The 21940-nt window shown below is 44.7% G+C and overlaps 1 protein-coding gene across 4 annotated transcripts in view; it reads right to left on the bottom strand.

The window, feature by feature from the left end:
• Window positions 1-4418: 4418 nt before the first annotated feature.
• LOC102092877 (uncharacterized) overlaps window positions 4419-21940 on the bottom strand; it is a 36835-nt gene continuing 19313 nt past the window's right edge. For all 4 annotated transcript variants that reach the window (XM_065033273.1, XM_065033270.1, XM_065033272.1 and 1 more), the window contains exons 2-7: window positions 19197-20182; window positions 13791-13842; window positions 13588-13690; window positions 12151-12314; window positions 7336-7581; window positions 4419-6908 (exon numbers count right to left, since the gene is read on the bottom strand). In XM_065033273.1, coding sequence (XP_064889345.1) covers window positions 6177-6908; window positions 7336-7581; window positions 12151-12314; window positions 13588-13690; window positions 13791-13842; window positions 19197-20065 — 2166 coding nt within the window. In that variant the 5' untranslated portion in view covers window positions 20066-20182 and the 3' untranslated portion in view covers window positions 4419-6176. The remainder of the gene's footprint in view (window positions 6909-7335; window positions 7582-12150; window positions 12315-13587; window positions 13691-13790; window positions 13843-19196; window positions 20183-21940) is intronic.

Raw genomic sequence — 21940 nt, 5'->3', positions numbered from 1 at the left:
CGTAATAGCTGGAAATGGAACGAGTGTTTTTGTCATTCCAAGAAATTTTCTGAAACTTTAAAGTGTCAGGTGATTCACAAAGGATCATCCGTATTTCTGCCGGACTTACAACTAATGATGTAAGCAAAAAACTGTTAAATACAATTCATTTTTGTCGACAAGCTGTGACTTCAAGATACTGGTAAGTAAGAAAGTTTACTACTATAAAAAAGTGGGTAGTATTTTAATTTCTTGCAACACTGTAAACACTGAGATAACAGTCATTATGCCTCTGGTGTAACGGCAGGCTAGAGAAAATTGTTATATTGTGTTCTTTACAATGACCTAATCTGTCTAAATTACAAGATTTCAGGCGGCCACTATTAGTGGAACGCTCTTTCTGAAGATAACTTTTCCGTTGCTGAGGGAGCAGGAGGCCCCGTCCGCTCCCGCTCCCGTTCCGGCGCGCAGGCCGCGGCGCCACTTGTTGGACTGCAGGCGGCGACTTAGCGTCTGAGGATTTGTGTTCCCACCGTTGGAGCTGGATATCCTTTAATGGTATAGCTAATCCATATAGCTGCTCTTAAACCAGCTATCATTTGTTCTTCAGACTAAATTTAAAAGAACTGCAAACTCATGGTTGTGTAATGTAAAAGTGAAAATGCTGTGCTGTTCTGTACAACATAAAGACACACTGATAGACCTTAAAACTTGTGATGGTTTTGGCGTGCCCAACGCTTATATTGGTGGATGTAAGTGTGTTAGACCCCGTTATGTCAACCAGTGACGTGTAACTACTTTAGTTTGAGGAAGCTGCTGATTTTGGATTTATGCCCTGTCGCGTGATCAGTTCTGGCACAGCATAAGCTTTTCTGAGCATTTCCTCCATGAAGGATGAAGAAAGACGGTAGCATGGTGGTGAGAAGGAGAATACAGTACATGGCCTTTTGCAGCTGGAATAGCTGTCAGTGTCCTCATCTCAGCAGTTCGTGCTGATGTGAGAGCTCTTAGTGTCTCAAGTATTTGAATCAGCAGCTCTGTAGGAAAATTTGTGTTGAAGCTCTGATACTGTTTTCCTTTAATTTAATAGAAAAATTGTGGTATTTGACGGTCAAAGATCCATCATTAGCTCATTCATTCTGCAAACAAAAGACATCATTTTTGTATCTGTTTCGAGTCTTCAGCTCTGATGGCTTAGCCTGCAGCAAGAGCCGAGGGAAATCGATTGACTCAGCGGGAAGGGGTTGGACGTTTGAGAACAGAATGCTCGGTTCTAAATCATGCTCTGAAAATCTGGTTTCTCATGGCCTCTTAGAAATTTCTACTAGAAGGCAGCTTTATTTTGTACAGTCTGCCCCTAGAAATAAACCAACAGTCACTGCATTACTGGAAGTTAGGAAAAGGATCTCTTGGTTTTAAGAAGAACGTGTGGGGGTTTTGCAATTTTCTATTTTATCTAACATTGTTGCTGCATGATGTTTGGGAGCTGAAGTACCACTTATACCATTCCAAGGAATAACTTCTGAAGAAAACTAATTATACCATTTCCCACAGTAATGCTTAATATGCAAAGATTGCTTCTAAATCTGCTTTTCAGGTCATCCTTCTTTTCTTCAAACTTCACCATTTTGACTTTCAATGAGGTAATTTCACCCTTAAGCTCATTAGTTTCCGTAGGAAATGAATTATAAAAAATGCTAAGTGTGCCGTATGAGGTTTAACATCAAAGACATTTCTAGACAGACCATGAATATATGTTGAAGCGGTGTTTGGTCTCTGTTGGGTATTCTTTTCAGTGCTGCTGAGTTTTACTTGCTTGCTCTTGTTAGGTAACTGTTGGCTCAGGACTTATCTTTTCCTTGCAATGCAAATTAATGTTGAATTGTTTAGAATCAAATCCAGTAGCTGACTGCACCGCTTGAGTCAGATGTGTCACGTTGCGGCTCATGCCCTTCTCATGGAAGAACAAACCAACCACAGCTGTAAGTAGGATGCTTTGTAACCAACTGCTCTTAAAGGTGGGATTTCTGAAAGGAAACCTCAGTTCATGTTTCTGCTAGGAAGTTATAAGCTGATTTTTCTTGCTCCCCTGAAGCCTCAAAGTTGGGGTTCACTAGCTGCGTGTTAAATCTTGGATTGTTTTCCCACTGAACCTGTATTCTCAACTGTTTTAACCACTTGACAGTAAGAAACATAACCCATATAATTCTTGTCAGCCTGTATAGCATCAGGCTTTATTTTGAAGCTCTGTTCCCAATAATGGAAAAATAGGGAATGCCCACATATTTTTGTCCTTTTCAGTCTACCTAACACACTGGCTAGAGGGATTGCCTACCATACTCCAGAATAATTAATTAAAAAAAGCCCAAGTGAACATTATTCAGATCCAGTTTTACTGAAAGTAATACTCCTCCTGTTAGCTCCATAACATTTTTTGACTTGTTTTTTCTTCCCATGCAATTGTGATTGAAACGATTTTCCTCCTCCTCAGCAAGTGCTTAGCATGCTTATCCCATCTGCTGCCTGGTTGCAGTATGCGGAAGAGCACAGTGGAGCGGCTGTATTAGCACAAAAGGAAAACGGAATCCCGAGCTCGTGCATGAGCTGTGAGGGTTTCTGTCATTAAAACGTGGCAGCATGGCTCTCAGAAGTAATAGAACTGTTAGCAACAGAATAAATGCCCTAAGTAATGCTATTTAAAGACTAATCCTAGTTAATATTTACAGCTGAAAATATTAGAGCACTTTATTCCACCCAGAGCTTTCAGAATTTCTTAAATTTGTGCTGTGACTTTGTCAAGGTTGAAGGCAAGGCGGCAGTAAACCGTGGCAGACCCCGCTATCCCCCAGACCTCCCGCCACCCCTTTCCTTTAGATCGGAAAGATGATAAGAAAGATAAGGGGAAAGGAAGAGACTTAGACTGCAAGTTGGAGAGTTTTAAGGGGTTTTACTAATGCTACTAATAAATAGAGGTTATATACAAACTCTACGAACCCGGTCTGGCGTGCTGGATGTGGCGCTGGCGCCCCTCCGCAGCAGAGCTGGGCTGGGCTGGCGGCCCAGCTGCGGCTCCGGCCCCGGGAGTCCCGGGCGGGACTGCACTGCAGACGGAACCCGGCTGCAGGATGCAGGGCCTGAGGGCTGTGGATCACAGACGGACAGACAGGCAGACAGACGGGCCTCTCCAGACGCCGGCCATGGGCGAAGAGTGACCCTCGTGATCACCCTCTTATATAGGGGTATGACGATTATGGGATGGAATACTTGCGTTGGTCAGTTCTAGTCCCCTGTTCCATCCACCCCTCCTCAAACACACCCCCCTCACGGTGGAACATGGCAAAACTTATCAGTCTTTCTTGGCTACCATAGTAATAAATCTAAACATGAGCCTTTTCAGCATCCTGTTGGTCTCTTATCAGCACCGAGTACAGCATCCTAGGAAAAATATGCAGGCTAAACCTCAGAAAAGTACAGCCACCTAGGAGAACTGAGCTGAAAGAAACATCACTGACAGAGAACCGGTCTGGTTTTTAACAAAACCAGGACAGAGTTGTTTGAAGAGCATGGGTGGAAGCTGTTTCTGTGCCTGTGGGGGAAAAGGAGAATTTCAAAATAGTTCATTTGGCTGCAAGGGGAGGAAATTCTTTTATAAATTCTTTGAAGCTACAAAATGAAACACGAGTACCTCTTTATCTGCCTTAGAAAAATAGGAACCTCGAACGGCGAGGCAGGAACCGGAGTCTCCCGCGTGCTGCGCTGCTGGCTCTTCAGGGCTGCCGGCTGGGCACCCGCAGCGGGCGCCCGGCGCTGGGCGTCGGTGCGTTCCAGTGGCAGAAGGCATCACCTTCGAATGGCCTGGTTTATCACCCACGTCCATGCTGAGAGTAAGCAGCGTTGTTGAATGTTGCGTGTCCTTCAGGAGAAGGGCCTCTCTCAACATGTGTATGTATATAGTCCATGCTGAACACAGGATACCTGATTTAGTGTCCCATCTATAGTTGTGGCTCTATAGTGCCACAATAGGTATAATGGAAGAGGTACCGAGTGTTCAGATAAGCAGTCCGTGATAGGAAATGCAAACTTGCCCAGAAACCGGCCTCTGGCAGCAGTCTTCACAGGTTTAGCAAAATCTGCTCTTTGGGAGCAGAGGACGCCGGAGTAAACAAGCACCTTGTTATCTGGTGGGGTCGCTGGGAAGTCAGACAGCACAGTCCCGGCCGAGCGCCGCAGCAGCTTTTGTGCTCTTTCATTGCAACAGCTGCTAAGGGGCTGCTGTACTGGTGCATACCATGTGATGGCAATGCCATCCATCTAGTCTTTCAGCATAATAAATAAAATGTCATTACATTTTAGAAATTAATAGTTAAACATGCTTTTATTGAAAAAGCCATTTTTTCCCAGCCCTTCAAATGTAGCTACTGTAAATAACTGAACACAAGTACTTTTCAAAAGTAGATTTTTAGTACTTCAATCTTTAGAAATGTAGTAAGTAACAGAACATTGACTCTGAATTACAATGTATATGAATTCAATGCAGCGGAAGTTATTATTAGAATACTGAAGACCTCTAAATGTTTTCTTAAATCATAAATATATTAACTCTTCACGTTGAATCATGTAGCATTTATGAAACAACAAAAAACTCCACACCCAACTTTTGTGCTTCAAGACTACTCAGTGCAGTCTGGTAACAGCAGATGCAGAGACCTGTTTGCTGTCCACGTTTTGCTGGTTTCGCTTTCGCTGCTGCCGGTGCAGCGCGTCTATGTGTACACGGACACGCAAACACATAATCAAAATATACGGCAAAACCTACAATCCTGTGTTGCATATCTCAGACATTAATAGGTGGCAAATGGAAGCTGTAATAGCAGGTGAAATCATAAATAATTCAGTTAAATATTTCAGGAATCGGACTTAAATGCCTTTACACAGAAGGATTAAGATAACTTGATACATGCTGTAGCTGATAATAGGGGAAGACTTGTATGGAAGATTTCTTTCTGACACCTGTTTTATGACATGCTATTGCTTTAAAACAGTGTGCTGTGTCAGCTGCAAATACAGCTTCATAGAGAATTTCTTTCATTTAAGAAAGCAAAATATTCCTAAGGTGTGGGTTGAATATGCAGGAGTCTCTTGCAAAGACAGGAAAATATCACCAGGAGGCAATTAAAATACTCATGGGGTTATTAAAGGCAATAGGACCAGCAGGCTTCCCTTTGGTTCAGCGTTCCACTGAATTCCCTGGGTTTGTAATCACGGAGGCACAGCCACTTAGTAGTTCATTTCTAAAGAAAGTGAGCACTCAAAGTTTGCCTCACCTAACTTTGTCTTTTAAGTCTTGCCTGCTAAAGGAAGGGAAGTAGTTCTCTACTAAATGTGCATGACCAGCAATAAATAGCTGGTGGATATAGGATCAGAGCAGCTGCAGCTATCCAAGTGTTCAGTGGTTTTGTACACGTGGTCCTGTTTCAATGAGGAGTCACTTAATGTAGTGGATTGAGATGTTTTAAGTCCATGTAGATCTAACAAAGATGAAGCTACACCAGACTTCTCTAGAACTGGCATCCGGTGTTCAGCTTGTCTGCGCACTTTTCTAAGGAGTCAGAATATGAGATAATCGTGGTCTTTAATATTAGAGAGGCTAATGCTTGGTAAACTTTGTGCTTGAGGGCAGAAATTAGGAAATGCATAAAATTACATTTACACAATTGTGCACAAACATGCATAATTGAATTCTAACCCTTGTCTTGCATTGTACAAACATACTTACTAACAGAATTTAACTCATAGCTCCTAACAGAATGACTCGAGGGATACTGCAGTGACAGAGGACTGATTCACATTTCAGATATAACTATGGTGTATCCATCTCAGATGATGTTCCATTTCTCATTCCAGAAAAGGTTTTCTGCACTCTGGATTACCCTTTCAGAGGATGCTTTCTTCTATAAACCACATCAAAATTCCGTGCAGAAGAGCAGAGGTGAGGTTAGTGAGCAGAAGGGAAGACGGCATTTGTGCTGTGCTATGGTATGTATGATTGTAATCCCAATCCCAACAGGTGGGAAGAGAACACCACTCTTAAAGTTGCATCTATCTATGACAGCTACACTCAACTACTTAGCACAGCTTCCACTCTGATCACTGTTGCCTCTGTTTTTGTGAGCTGATGTTTCAGTCTTCTGAGGGTGTCACTGGACGGAAGCTTGGCATGGCATAGGAGCAGGCAGGCTGTCACAGTTCGGTGAGGTCTCACAGGTATCAGCATCTACAACCGATGAGCTCTGCTGGTCGCTGGAAGAGCTGTGGGCCTTCGCATGATCTTTGTATAAACCAGGGGATTTTGCCCAAAGGGGCAGATTTGATGTGAAGCTGGCAGAACTGTTCCCCGCAACAGTCAGAACCAGCGGCTGTTTATCTGGCACGGCTGGAGCATACACAGCATTTTGCTCTGACAGATGGTCTCCACATTGACTAAGATGCTCTGCTAGGACCAGAGGCTGTTGATCATCTCCTTCTTCAGAAATAACAAAAACTGGTTTGTTTGTTTCTGCCATAAGCTCCTTTGTTTTTGAATCGTTGACCAAGTTGATTTTCAGTGGGTTGGAGGGCTCTAGAGGATTTTGGGGGCTTTGGCTGTTACCTGGAGATGCTGCCCCTAGATGTCTTGAGGGATCCAAGGACTTCACATGTTTGCCGTCAGGGGAACTGGCAAAAAATCCGAAATAAGGGTTCCCAAACCTGGATTTTTTCAGACTGCAGGCGCTTAGCTTCCGCTGCCTTTGTGCAGACAGAGTGAGGGGGTAGGAGGCGTTACTGGCAGATGAGTCGGAGTAAACAGGCTCTGATACTCCCTCGATCTCGGTGGCTGAGATTACCTTCCTGGTTGGGACATCCTGGGATCTTGCAGCTGTAGCAAAACTCTACACAAAACAATAATAAGTTAGTAGACGTGCTGTGAAAAGCAGCTCTCTGTTTCTACCTTAAAAGAAGCAGCAGCATTCTCTATTAGCTTTGTAACAAGGTGTTAGTTTGATGATTACAGTCGGTGAAACATAGATATCCCTCCCACACCTATGGATTCCTCACAATGCAATAGTAATATGTCAATTAAAATAAATTTAAGGTGTAACCAGGGAAAAAAGTTACGTATCGGAACATTAAATGAGATAATCTAGTCTGAAGGCATTTTAAAGTGTTTTTCTGGACTGGGGATCATTTCCTAACCAGGTATTAACTGCTGGGAAATACAGCTGCTTAGTACTTCAGGAAAGCCTTTCATTTCTTAAAAGGGGCCTGTAAGAAAGATGGGGGACAGACTTTTTAGCAGGGACTCCTTGCACAACTTACACTGTTGTCAACCAGCTTTGTGAAGGGACTGTTGGTTGTCCAGCTACACCATTTTTTCTGTAGCTGTGGTATTGGAGCCAGGAGATCGTGGAAAGTGCGGGCACTCCACGTCCGTTGTCTGGGACGGTGACTTTCCAGCTGGACGTTCCCCTTCTCGGCAGCGTCTGCGCCTGCAGCTGCGTGACCACGAGTCAGCCAGTCGGACACCGAGGCTGGGCTTGTGACACTTCTTTTTAGGTTTTTGTCCTGAAAAGAGTAAAGATCATTTCCAGAAGAGACTGGACAACATCCTCGGACACGTGATGTGAACTGTGGGGTGGTCACACGCAGGGGCACGAGCTGGACTTGATGATCCTTCTGGGCCCCTTCCAACTCAGGACATTCTATGATTCTATGAAGTTTACAGCATCTTTCATTAAAAGGTTTTTAAAACACTTAAAAAAATATGCTGCTAGCACAAGAGGCTGATTTTGTCAGTGGTTCTCTTCTCAGGACAAGAGACACGAATACAGCTTCTCATTGCTCTCCCAGTGCGGGGCCTGCGGTTCACTGCCTTCCCAGAGTGAAAGGTTGACTTGGCTTCCCCAGTTCAGGTTTGACGCTGAACTGGGCAATTTCAGTTGCATAAAGTCCTCCCACTCTCACTAACCAAATACAGGGTGTTTCAAAAAGATGGACCCAATTTGAAATCGCTGCATCTCTGCAAACACGAACTGCCCGTGAATGGGCCTTTGACCCCTTGAAAGGGCGGGACACAGAGTTTGGACGTGTTGCCGCTCGGTGCCTCCCCAGAGCGCGCAGCCCCGGCCCCGCGCGTTCGCACAATGGCGACTGCGCCACACGAGGCACTTGCACTCGATGATTTCAAATTGGGTCCGTCTTTTTGAAACACCCTGTACAACAAATATCTACAGGTTTATTGTACTGGAGATATCTGACAGACCAGAGTAGTACATTTCACTGTGTAAACCATAATTCTTGCACTCTGCTCTGCTCTTGGAAGGCTCTGGTTGTGACTGAGCGGAAACCAAACTTCAGGGTGGATGGGGCCTACTGGAGGAAATCCAGAAGCAAGCAAGAAGAGACGCAGAAATCCCATACATGCGTGATTCAGGAGGGAAGACTGAAGTAAGTGGTGCTCTTTAGTCTATGTTAGGGAAAATGAAGAAAATAAAAACAGTTAAAAGCAAAGAGAAAGAGAGAGAGAATAATTGGTTCTCAGTATCTGCGGTGAATAAAACAAGAGGCACGGGGCCCAGATTGGAACCAAGGAGGTTTTAGTTTCACATAAGAAATGCTTTTCCGCTGGAAGATGTGTTTCAGCAGGAGAAGAGGACATCCAGAGAGGTGTAAAATTGGCATAATCAGAAGGTGAGACCACATTAAACCACTGTCAGCAGCTCTTGTGTATAGGCAGAGTTCATCTGATATGGGAATGAACTGCAAATAACTTTTAAAGATTTCTTCTATACATTCTGATGTTGCATTTTAAATCACACTTTTTCTCTTTAATTTGATGTGTGTTGAAAAAATAGAAAAGTTAAAGGATCTCTGACTGTCCTATGAATCTCCTGTCGTTCTTCCTAATACTTCACCTGTCATTTATATAAGCCTCCTGTTCCCCAACTCTATATGTATTTTTAATTTTCAGCTGCGTGAATGTGGTTGTCATGATGTGGTTGTCAGTAATGTTTATAAATACATAAAGGGTGAGTGCCATGAGGATGGAGCCAGGCTCTTCTCGGTGGCAAACAATGATAGGACAAGGGGTAATGGGATCAAGCTGGAACACAAGAGGTTCCGCTTAAATTTGAGAAGATTCTTCTTCTCAGTGAGGGTGGCAGAGCCTGGCCCAGGCTGCCCAGGGGGGTTGTGGAGCCTCCTTCTCTGGAGACATTCAAAACCCGCCTGGACGTGCTCCTATGCGACCTCACCTGGGCGTTCCTGCTCCATGGGGGGATTGGACTGGATGATCTTTTGAGGTCCCTTCCCGTCCCAAACATACTGTGATACTGTGATACTGTAATGCAAAATCCACATTCCCGAAGTTTACACAGTCTTTAAAGATGGTCTGAAATAAATCCCACACCGTCCTGAATTTAAAAGTCTTGAGAAACCAGACACTTGTCATTTGTTACTTCTGTTCATCTCTCAAGTTTGTGCAAATTAAATAAACTATTTAGTGAGAACGTCATATTGGAAATGGATGGGCAGAGAGGCAAGAAATCAGCTACTACAGCCGAAGAAAAATCTCCGTAGGATCTGGGTGAAGTTCCAGGCTCTGCACAAGTTTGTTTCAATGTTAAGCTCTTAGTCTTAGATTGGATTAAAGTAACAATCTTTATTTATAAATCTATCAGCCAGCTGTCTTCTCCTCAGAAGCCTCTTCAGGCTGTCTTAGGATTTATTATTCTAATATTATTATAATTACTTCCAAACTGGTGTAAAAGCTAGCCACTGGTTTTGAGCTAGGTATACTGAAAGTAACTATGAGGATGAATAATGCATTTTCTAGATTTTTGAAAATGTTGTTATGGCAAAAAATGTTTCTTTAGCCTCCATGATAATACTCTTTAGTTAAACCATTGCATCTGAAACTCAGAAACTTGTAATGTCGGAAGTCAGAGGTCATAGTTATAAGTTAGCCAAAGGCTGAATGATGAATTAAACTATATGAGACTTAGAAAGCCACGACCCTCCTGGAGGACAGCTCAGCAGCCCTCCGAAAGCCGTCCCGCGCTCCCTTTCCTCCCGTGGGCCGCGCACGGAGCAGCGTGCTGGCCCTCCCAGCTCTTGCCTCCTGACAGGGGATTGACCTCTTCAAATGGATTTTAAAAGGTAAAAAGCAAAAGCCAATTTATTAGTGGCTCCAGCCCAGCAGAGCTGAGGCTCACAAGACCAGGTGGTCAGCCACCATTTCTCAGCAAAAAAATGTGGATCCTTTTTTTAATGAAAGCTCCATACACCTTGCTTTCTCTAGTCAAGCACCCTGGGTGAGGTGAGTCCGATGGCGTTATTTATTAAACTGTGAAGGCTGGGGATTTCGTAGGCCTTCTCACATGAGGATGACAGCTTAGCTCCTGCCAAGACAGCGGCCGCATTCCAGGGGAGAACCCGTCCTGCTTGCCTAGCGCTGGCCCACAGAAGCGCTGCTCCGTACCCTGAGCGGGGCTCAGAGGCTAAAGTCAGGAGCTGGCTGTCCAACTGCATTTTACACCCTGAAAATACACATTTAACAATGAAACTGTAAACACATTTGTATTCCTAACATCTAGTAACCCTGGGTAACTCAAGTGGCCTGAGGAAATCTCATTTGAGTGCAGGTTTGTAATTAGCCTGCTGTGCTCAATTTACACCCGCCTTGGAGAGGATAGTCTTCAGCTGTGGATAAAGACCAAGTGCTTTTAAATAGGTCCTTCCACTCTTCCTGGGTAGGTTTTCTGTTCTTGAAGGGATTTAGTTGAGAGCATTAACTTGCTTGTGTACAGCAAGGGCACGACTGAGAAGGAGATGCCTCCTCTGTGAATAAAATGCTAGGTCACTGTAATTCTTTGCATTATGTTCACTTAGAGCTGATTTAACACTATGTATTTTATTTTTATACGTATTTCCTTTGCTAAATGACTTGCAGAAGGAATGGCAGGACATCAGTGTGTTGGTTTTTCTTTTGAAGTGTATTTGTTCATCCTGACTGGGCAGGGACAGGAGGGAGGAAAGGAGGGTTTCCTGCCCGGAAGCTGTACCTGTGTGCGGCTGCCACCAGGTGAGGCTCTGTGCCCTGGGAAGGACTAGGGAGCGCAGGTGTTCAGGAGTGCTCTGTCTGGGCACTGACACGGCCTCCAGTGCCCTGTTCCTCAGAAGGTGATGTGTTTGGGCAAGGGAAGGCGGGAGAGCTGCTTTCCTTCCTTCCTTTTTTACTGTTAATTAGTGTGGCTAACTGAAGGAAAAGCTCAGTATGTGTCTTATGCTAGTGGAGGAAAATCCTGAGCAGCCTGGTCTCCTGGCTAACTTACTAATCAAGTACAGAGGTGCAGAATGCTTTTGTTTTGTAACCTGTGACGGGAGTATTACATGGACTGTCCTGGGGCATGGGAGTTACTTTGGCTGGTTATTTGTCCTCTTGTGAGAAAAAAAAGAAAGGGCACTGAAGAGGAGAGTATTGACCTGGAAAAGGCTTTAATATAAACTTGTAATGGGTGTGCTTTGTCAGGCACTATTGAAGAGGCAGCAGCCAGACCTGAGACTTCTGAGCTATCATCTGTTTCTAAACACATAATTGATCAGGAAGGCAGGGAAAGTGCTAAAATAAGAGAGAACTTACTGAATGGATCCGGGTTTCTGTGTGTGTATTTGAAATGGGCCCAGTGTTTTCACTTGAAGAGCTTGATTTTTGGAGCATACAATGTTAATCGTTAGTTAAATAGCAGTGAAATAGCTTTGTAACAAGCTGATTAACTTCCCTGACCCCTCAGTAGTGCTGGGCAGGAACAGGTCTGACTCCCAGGTCCTTTGGTTGCTGTAAGTGATATCTTTGCCAGTTAATGTATTTCTGAGGGATGGTCCTGCTGCCTGTGGGCAGACCTTTCCCATCCAAGGCAGACTTCTGCACGTGTCCTTCTCAAAGCTGGGAAGATACTGGCTTGGGGGATCACAGCCCACAGCATTTGATGGCAGTTCAGCGTGAGGTTTAGGAGAACTGACTGGCTTAGTCACAGGCTTTCTTGCCAAGTGGCAGCAAGCATGAATGGGCAGATACAAGTGCTGTCCAAGAGGGATATCCTGTGGTTTGCTAGAGATGCTGAAGAGCATTCCTACCTGTACTCTATAGGTGGTAAAGCTCAACCCACTGGCCCCAGGTCCAGCAGAAATAATAAACACTTCATCGCTCCCGGTTTCAGTGGTCACTGCAGATGTGGAGGAAGGCGCATCTGGGTCGGTGTCCTGAGGAGACAGTTCTGTGCTGCCTCTGCAGGAAGTGACTGAGAAAAGAAGAGAATCGGTAAAGACTGCTTGCAAGAGTCCAAAACATCTGTTCCCGTCTCTCCCATGACAAACCCTCCTCCTTCTCTTCCCAGAAAATCTAGAGCAGGCTTTGGCTGCCACACCAGCCAGAACAAACCCCAAGCCAACAGTTTGCTCTCCTGAAACTGCAAGCTTTTAAAAACAAAACAAAAGGAGACCCGTGGGTCTGTTTTCTAATAAAGACAGACCCAAACTGAAATCCCTTGTACTAAACGCGCAGGGTTGTGCTGCAGATCAGAAACCTGCAGACTTGCTCAACTCGTGCTTTATTTGTATTTACTCATTCCTGTAAATACTGGGAGCTATGCTTTTTGTTGCCAAGTGCTTTTTGCTTGAACCCTGGCGATGCTGCTCCCGCAGGCAGCCGTACAGTCTAGGGACGGCCACAGGGTTGTGCGTGTGCACGTGTCCTCAAGGCCTGTACATCTGGTCCCAGGCTAGGAGAACTCTGGCCACAACCTCCTCAGTGACTTCTCCAAAGAAGGAGATAGGAAATTGTCATGGCTGGGAGCACAGAATTAGCTTTTTATGAAAATATCCTTGTAAGAGCTGTGTGTTAATGGCTGATGGTTTAGTGGGAAACTGATGGTGTGTGGCAACATAATGTGAAGTAGCTCTCTGTTGGCCTTCAGAAACCAAAAGGGGCACTGATGCAACTCATGTGTTGTGACTCAGAATTGCAGCGTGTGACATTATCTGGAGCTTGTCTGGGGTGTTCTTGTCCTGGAAACACGCTGTGAGGCAGATGTCATGTAAAGCAGTCCTGTCCATAAAGACCTTCAGGAAAAAGTTAGCTCCAGTGGTCAAAGCTGACCAAAGTCAACATAACCCTTGTAAAGCTCATCCTTTCCAGGTAAGGTTAGGCACAGGGCGGGTGAAACTCTTCCACAATTTATGGATCTTCATAAGTTGTTTGTAGCAGCCTGAATCCACCCAACACACTTGCTCTGCTAACCCGGTGTCTCTGCAGTGCCATGTGCTGCGACAGCTCTTGTTGGCAGCCTCCTGGAGCCATGCTCGTGGGTGCTCCTTGCCAGGGGAATTACCCTCCCAGCGAGGGGGGAGAGCAGCAAGGGATAGCTCCCACAACAAAGGCTTTTTGCTGTGAAGCAGCTCTCCAGCTGTGCATGGGCAAGACAGCGAGGAGAACTGCAGGGAAGAAATTATCTGATTAACTGGCCTGGGGCTATGGGGTGCCCTGACCTGCTCCCGATGATGCCCCGCGCTTACCCGCCTGCTCCTGGCTCACAGAGTGGTTGTTGTTTTCATTCTCCCGACTTGGCACCACCAGCTGGAGCTCATTGATATCGACGGCAGAGTTCTGGATCCCATTCTACAACTCAGAATATGCCCCAGTAAACATCGTCAGATAAACAGTGCAACAGCCAATATGAAAGAGAGAAACAGAAATTGCTGAAGCCATTAGCACTAACCTCCTGGTCACTGAGTGCGTTGGATGAGCTCCTTTTGGGGCACGTTCTCTGCCTGAAAAGGAGAGACAGCAACAACAACAACAAGCCCACAAGTGAGTTCAAGATCCACAGAAGGGAAGGTCTCAGCTGTGCTCATCCTGTGAGAAGGACTCAGCGGGATATGAGCTCTTCTGCCTACAGGAGGATCCAAAACACTTGCAAAGACTCGGGGCCACAAGGAGTGGAGGCCAGGGGAGAAGGTGATATGCTCATGTAGTGGGAAGTGATCTGGGGAAAGACCTGTCATCTTCTTCCCATAATCACTGCAAAAGCAGGAACAGAGTTCAGATCTCTGCCGAGTCCCACCGGGCTCACCCCTGCCGGCTGCTTTCACGTCAGTAACTAAACAGGGGGACTGATATCCTGCCTTTGGTCTGGGCAGTGACATCGTTCTTATCCTGTTAGACAGAATATTTCATCTGTGTAGCCAGCGTTGCATGCCTGATTATATTTAGCAAGCAGAGAGCATCAGATGTTGTTCATTTGTAAGAACATTTTACTAAAAGACACTGCTATGGCTGATGATGACTGGGTGAAACGTACCTCTTGGCTGAAGGGAAATACAATTTAACTAAAACTGAGATTAAGAAACAACTGGCGTTATTTACTTTTGGATGAATTAGGCTTAAATGTGTCACAAAGGAAGGCTGGCACTAATGGACTCAGTAATGACTGAGGCAAGTGCATTTTTGTCTTTGTGTACAGCAGTTCTCCATGGGACAGTGCAGAGACACCAGGGAGCATTACGGCAATGACCAGACGGGATGTGACCCATGTTACTGTTCCCCTGCTATCCGTGCTGTTGGCTGGCATTTTTCCTCCTGTTGGAGGGCTTGGTTTGTTTTAAGGCATGTAATCTCTTCCATGCAAGGGTTTTTTTGTACTGATGTGTTGAAGCCAAGATTTCAAGTTTTCAGTCAATGTTTCGTTACTGTTTGTTTTTTAAGAATGGGGGCTCAGAGGCCCCCTGATGAGGCTGGCCGAGAGCCAGCGTCTGCTGCATCTCAGGCATGGTGGGTTTTCTTCCTTCACTGTATCATTGGATCTCTCAAAAAATGCTTATTGACTGACAAGTGAATTGAGGGAGGACAAAAACCCATGACGCACCTCCAGTACTGTTCCTAGTGAATACAGACAAGACTACAGAAAAACAGGAGAGCAAGTTGGCACTTGAGAATTTAATCCAGAGAGGTCCAGACAGCTGTTACTCCAGATGAACAATAGCATCGGCCACTCTCTGGACTACTTCTTGGGGGAGCTCAGGGCTAAAGCAGGAAAGGCCCTTCCTTAATGCACTGAAGAATCCTGTTCTTTCCAAAGTTTAAATTAGGGTTAAAAAATAGTAACTGCCTGAAATGTCCCTATTTGAACTTCTTCCTTTCATCAAACTTCGGTTATTGAGTGTCTGATTTCCACTGAACAATTTGATTTACTGTTGAAAACCAACACACACCAAGGGAGTTTCTAGATTTGGCCAACAATTTTGGTGGAAACTTGAGATTTTTTTATTTCCCTTCTGTTCAGAGCTGCTGCCACAGTGCTTGGGAGGGACCGGGGACCTTGGGCTGTCTTTAGCTCATTTTCCAGTTGGACTATATCTCCTGTGGTGTGCTGCAGCGCCTTGCCACAAAGGAGATCAGTGATTTAGATCAGTGTGCAGCTCATGGATGTAAGACAGCCAACGTGCAAATACACCAGTTGCCATAATTTTTTAAAAAGTTGGATTCTTTTTTTAAAAAAGTTGTAATTATTTTTTTTTTTAAAAAAAGTTTCTTCAAACTTGTCAAATGAAAAAAAATTCAAGCGTGTTGGAAGCTTTACGGAAATTGTCCTGCGCTCCCCAGGAGGCAGCGCTAGCTACGTCTAGCTGCCTTAGGTCTCTAACTAAACCAGCCTGATATGGAGCGGGACAGGAATGGGAGGACACGGCTACAACAGGCAGAGAAAGGTTTCTAGATTGTGCCTAGCGTGAAGATGGCAGAGAAAAGGTGTGGGTTTGGCCCCGAAGTGACCAGGATTCTCTAGGAGGGCATTATATGATGAAGGAAAAGTTTCACTCCCAGGTGACAAGGAGGCTGCAGGCAGTGACTGGGCGGCTTGCATGGAGAGAGATGCCAGCACGCGATGACTTGATGAAATAGCTGCACACTTAGGGGGCTGTAATTGGAAACAGGTAATTGGCAGGCTATGCAGAAGAAAAATGTAGTTGCAATCCATGGGTTGCAACCATCGAGCAAAAGTCTGACTACATTGGGCAGGATTAAAATTAAATAAAGTGGACATGTCTGTTGTTCTTGGGGCTTGGGAAAGAAAATGAAAAATACCCCATTACTCAAGCCAGGCTTCGTGGCCAAAAGTAATTAGAATTATTGGCCAACTAACAACTGAAGCTTTCATTCCCTCGCCAAAGAGCAAACAAAAGCTGCAGTGTGGCAGAGACTTGGAGTTTCCCCAGAGAGCTTTGCCCTGGCTGAATGCAATGAGCCTGAGCAGACACTGCAGATGACTTGGTGCACTGGAGTGGCAGTGGGTGCCAAGCCCATCCCAGGCCATTCCTACCCCTGGCAAGGCAGAGCCTGCTACTTTTAGCTGAGCAAGAGCAGCAGATAGAAATGGAAGGGGGTGGGGAAACAGCTAAACCTGGTACCAAGAGAAACAAGTAAAGTAAAAAGAGAAAAGAAAGGCAAGTTTACAAGGCCAAGACCTTGAGGTTACCATTAGCATCCTTTGCGATGCACACTCCAGTCAGGGTATTATCATGCCTTAGATAGCCAGTCCCATTTCTGAGCAAGCTGTGTTCCTAAAGCATCTTAATCTCTCCCCGCTGTCCACCCCTTGCCATCCTGACATTTTCTGCAGTGAGGATGGGCTGTAGCTAATACACATTTGACACTTCATTTCAAGCACTTATGTAGGGCAAAAAGCATAAAATAGGGTTTTGTGGGGTCAAACTGAAAGGCGTTTAGATATGGTTAATGGCCTCTGCAGTCTTATTGTGAGCTGCATTAAACAGCCCACAGCTGGGAAGTGCTGGCAGGCTCTAGCCAGCACCAGCAGTTCTGGGGCCAGAGACCAATATCCTCAAAGCAGTCAGCGCAGTAGAGAGGGGAAAAGAGACTCTTCCAGTGCAATACAAGTGAGCTTACTCAGCACAGAGCATGGCATGGCTTCCACATGTGTTGGACCCCACTTAAATGTTTTAAATCTGACCAAAAAATGAAGTATTGTAATCAAGGCCTCCCTGGGATAGCATGCAGGGAATATAAGCAGTTGGGATAGCAAATGGCCCTTAAAGAGGCTAAAGGTCTAGGGATGGTCTCTATCTGTATACAGTCAATAGCTGACTGATACATATCTTCCTTTTAAAAAAAATAGAGTTGTAGGGCAATGAGGAGATGCTGGTGTTACAAGAAGCAAGTCTAATCCTGGTCCTGTGGCACAGGACCCCTGGTAGGATGTATTTGCAGTGACCAGAACATAAAAACATTTGGGGGGGATGTGGGGGTGTGGAAATTGTTCTGTATTTGTTTGTTGTTTAGCAAAAGCATCCTATTACCTTACTTTGTAAACATCTGACAAGCAAAAATCCAAACTGTGCATGTGAGCACCATGGCCTGGCTTCAGTCAGCGAGGTCTTAGGTAGCCAGTGTGCTTTTGGTTTGAATAGTGCTCTGCTTCATGGCTAGTTACAGTGAAATTAAATAGGAGTAATGGAGCAAGAACAGCCAACTGAACATGCGTATGAGCCCGGAGTGCTGCCATAGTGAAGGAAGCGTGTTTCTGTCTCTTCTGAAGACTGGCAAGGGTATAAAAATAAAGTATTTACTATCTGGAAGACATTTTCCACCAGACATTTTCCTTTAGAGCTAGCAAAAAAATTGTGGTCTAAATTAGTGTTCTGCATACTCTTTAAAAAGGAAAAAGGTTAGTTAGATGTAACACATGCTAGTTTAACTCTTACGACTATGAAAAGCTCAAACCTTGAAAGCAGGAATTTCTATATACAGCAAGAGAGAGTGTATTTAAGCTTCACCACCTTGCCCACGTTCTCTTATACTCAGTATGACGGCCTATATTTTGTGTTTATTCAGCAAGAGCTAGAAATGCAGCATCCAAAAGGACGAGGAAAACAAAGTTCCTCTGTCCAACCAGTCCAAGTGGCCAGGAGTGGCTGGGCAATCCTGGGCAATCCTGAAGCCTTTTGGGGCAATCCTGAAGCCTTTTGGGTCGGAGGATGCACAGTAGATGGGGCAGTGGCTGCAGGAAGAGAGAAGACAGGTCGCATGCTGTCACTGGGAAATGAATGCTGTTGCTAATACCCTGGCACCACAGTGGAGCCCTGCAAGAGACAGTATTTGTTTCAGTTTACCTGATGTTTTCATTGAAGTAAAAACATTTGAAAAATACTGCTTGTTTTGACAAAAACCTGGGGAGCTTGAGCTCTGTTTTGAATTTGTTGGAAGGAAAGAAAAATCGCTGTTTCTACAAAAATGTTTTCACTAGGCAGTTAAGTAAGAAAAATGCAAACATATGCTGGGAGGTGGAGAATTTTTCTCTTGCTAGATATAGATAAAAGAAATATGTAAAATAAAAGCTACTGACTGGAGACGTAGCCTTTTGCCACTGGCTGGTTTTAGCCATGTAACTGGTTAGCATCAGGATCTGGAAATCAGCAACCCAGCCTGACCACCATCTCACTTGACCTTTTCATTTTGAATGATGTTTGAAGACAATCACAGGTACTGCCCCATGGCTCTCAGCTCTTCCCTAGCAGCCAAAGGGATGTGCAGATGACCACTTAATGCGTGAGGTGCGTTGGAATTCAAATGCCTGCACAGTCTCTTGGGTAAAACATGCTACAGAGTGGAAAATATTATTTAATCTTAATTCTAAATGACAATACTTTTGCTATTATTAACTCTTCTGCAGAGCATTAGTGATGGTTAGAGTCAAACTGTGGAATCACTTTTCAGACACAGTGGCTGTCAGCTCGGCCTGCTCGGGAGGAGGATCTTTCTATTTTGCATTTGTCCGTTGGCCAGCTAGCGTCCCAAAACTGAGATTCAAAGGTATCACTGCCACTGAGACAAAATAATGCCCAAGAAAGTCCTCACCCTTCAGGTATCTATCTCTGCAGGAAAAAGACAATGAAATGGAAGCACTGGTGCTGTGGGACTGGGAAAGAAAATTGAGGAGCCTATGGCAGGAGTAGTGACTGGCATTGATCTCCTCTGTATCCACACACTTAACTACATTTAAAGGACAGCAAGCATTAGCAGAGGAAAGGAAATGTAACTTCATTTTCTGGCCTTTTTCCTGTATGGTTAATAGCACATGCTTCAAAGGCTCGGATATGCATCATCTTACCTGCAAGCTATGCAGAGGGTAGAGAGGAAAGCAAGTGCAAAGATGACGATTCCTGTTGCAATTGCCAGCATCATCATGTTTTCCTTTGTCTCTTGCCTTACAGCATCTACAGCACTGGGGTCAGTGATGTTCTTGTATTCAAAAAGCATTGCAAAGCCTCGGCCCCGGTCTGTGGTGGTGATCAGTTCCATGATAACCTCAACCATCTCCAGAGAGGAACCGAAGACCATGGTCTTGTTTAAAGGTGAACTTGGTCCACAGAAGCGAGAGGAAAATGTGATGAGATCAGAAACATATAATACATCGTGGGGACAGGTGTCCACTGCCGACTGTGGGCTGGAGGAGGTTTCCAAGGGCAGCGCTGTTGCGGGAGGAGTCCAGCTCTCTGCGGTCACTTCCTCCCTCTCACCAGCAGCCAGGTGAGCAAGCAAGATTTTCTCTTTCAAATCCTCTTCTGTTTCCAGGCCACTGGCATTTTGCCTTCGCATTGTGGCACTACCAGCCACAGGGAATGGCAGTTCTGGCTGAGCCTTGGTAATTGCTTTGGATTCCTTCATCTGCTTCGACTGGTTTTCTTCTTGTTTGGCTTGATCTTTTTTTGAGGCAGCTCCTGGAAGTTCATCTAGGTGACCAGCAATGTCCTTTGACCGATCTCCTGTGCTGCTCAGATTCTGAGCCACCTTCGACATCCTGGTCTGGAGAGAGGGTTTTGTGGTACGGACAGCAAAATCCAGGTTTTCCTCAAGAGAAGGCGTGTCCTTATTTCCTGCTTTAGCAGGGGCTGAAAAGACATCCCAGGCGGCTGGAGTTTCACTAGAGCTCTCAAAAATATCGAAATCAAAAATTTCCAAGATAAGATGGGTTCTCATGGGAATAAAAAATTGCCAAACACAGTGTGTCCCTGGGTGGTAGTTGTTCGGAAAACCTGGTGATAAAATCAGGCCTCTTTCTATCGATTCCACCACTGCACCACAGGAATAATATACCTGGAAATAAAACAGATAAGCTTATATCTTGCCAGAGATGATATACAGGATGCACTCTGCTAGACCTGCTGAGGGCCCTCCTCTTGTCTTTCCCTTCAGAGACGGGTATAAGATAACCTCAAGACAGGGAAATTCATTAAGCTTGTTCAAGTCTATATCTTCTACTTTTCCATTTGGAGCATTAATCTAATATGTCTAATACAGACAGCCAGTCTTAGAGACCATGGAAATGTATATTGAAAGATCAGCCTCCACAGAAATATAACCCAGATTAGTATTTCATATAATTCTCCCTTTCTACTACTGATCATAGTAGCATCTATTTGTGCTGTTGGCTAACATACAACTTTTTGACCACACAAACGTGTTGTCCTAAAAAGCTGGTTTTGTGATAAAAACCTTAAGAAGGTAAAGAAAAACTGTCACTGCAGTATCTTGAACTCCGTTATTTTCATTATAAAACCATTTCTTTAATGTAAAAACCCCTGCACTGGTGATTACCCATGATTCATTGATCCAACTAATCTTCTGTTTCAGACATTCAGCCTTATTTACTTCAATAAGCAGTAAAATCTAGGTGTCCTGGTTTTCCTAAAAACAAGTTTCTCTTTTAGTGAATTTTCCTGTCAGCTAAAGCCTTCATATTAACTGCATTTTCCTGGAGAACCAGACACATGTTTTGGTAAACCTAGCAATGGAATGCAAACTTATTGATAAGCAGGGATGGACATCTCGCGAGAGGGGCGACGAGAAGCAAGTGACCAAGAAACTGACCAACTGTGTATAACATTCCATTCACGTGAATACTGCATATAAAAGTGCGAGATCACGAGGATCTCGTCCCTTTTTCCCTTTTGCCTTTTCCCTTCTGCTTATGGTGACATTAGGAGAGGACCTTGCTAGTCGTCCCTGCGAACTGAGGCCTAGTGACAGACTGAATCCAGCTCCGGTTGGCTGCAGAGTCCAGTCCAGGACTTTGGTTGCCGGCTCTGCAGTTGCTGAGACTTTCAAGATTGGTTTTGTATATTTTGTATTATTTTCTCTATTCTTATTAGTAGCATTAGTAAAACATCTTTATTTTTTTCCAACTCTCTTCACTCTGTGCTTCTTTTCCTCCCAATCGCCTGTCCTGAGTGGAAAGGGGGGAGAGGGAGGGGGAAGTGGTGGGGGGGAGAGGGGGTTAACAATACATCTGCCAGGGTTTTATTGTCACCCCGCAATCTTAACCCTCGACACTAGGTGATTTTGATTAAGTTACATTCTTCAAATGTAAAGCCTCTCAAAATAGTGACAGCAGATACCAGCTCTCACTAGTAAACTCGCAATCAACATGCATTTTACATAACACAGCCATAGTTCTGTGTGAAACGTGCAGCTTCTTCTTTCTCCATAAATAACCTACAGACTCCAAAGAGGAAGGAAGTCGTAAATGGTGGCACTAACCACCATGCCGCTTTTTCTTCTAAAGGCACAGCGTACCTCCAGACATCGTAGTTAAAGCTACCTTCTCCCACAGATACTCGTGGAGCCTTTTTTCAAGGTTCTTTCAGAAATCTGGAGAGCACAGAGCCCTGTCTGGGCCTTGGGCTATTTTGAAAAGGGGAAAAAAAAAGTCAGAAGTACTTAGGTCATGAGGCCTGTCTAGAAGCATGGGTTTACAAGAATTAATGGGAAAAGAAAGGGAATGCTTTGGGTTTGGCGGGTTTTTTTATTGGAAATGATTAGTCGTCTTGGTCTGTTATCTATTTAAACACAAAG

This window comes from Columba livia, chromosome 17 (assembly GCF_036013475.1).
Source record: "Columba livia isolate bColLiv1 breed racing homer chromosome 17, bColLiv1.pat.W.v2, whole genome shotgun sequence".
In the NCBI taxonomy this organism is placed as follows: domain Eukaryota; kingdom Metazoa; phylum Chordata; class Aves; order Columbiformes; family Columbidae; genus Columba; species Columba livia.
The sequence above is the reverse complement of the archived record's forward strand: the minus strand, read 5'-3'. Positions and strand labels throughout refer to the sequence as shown.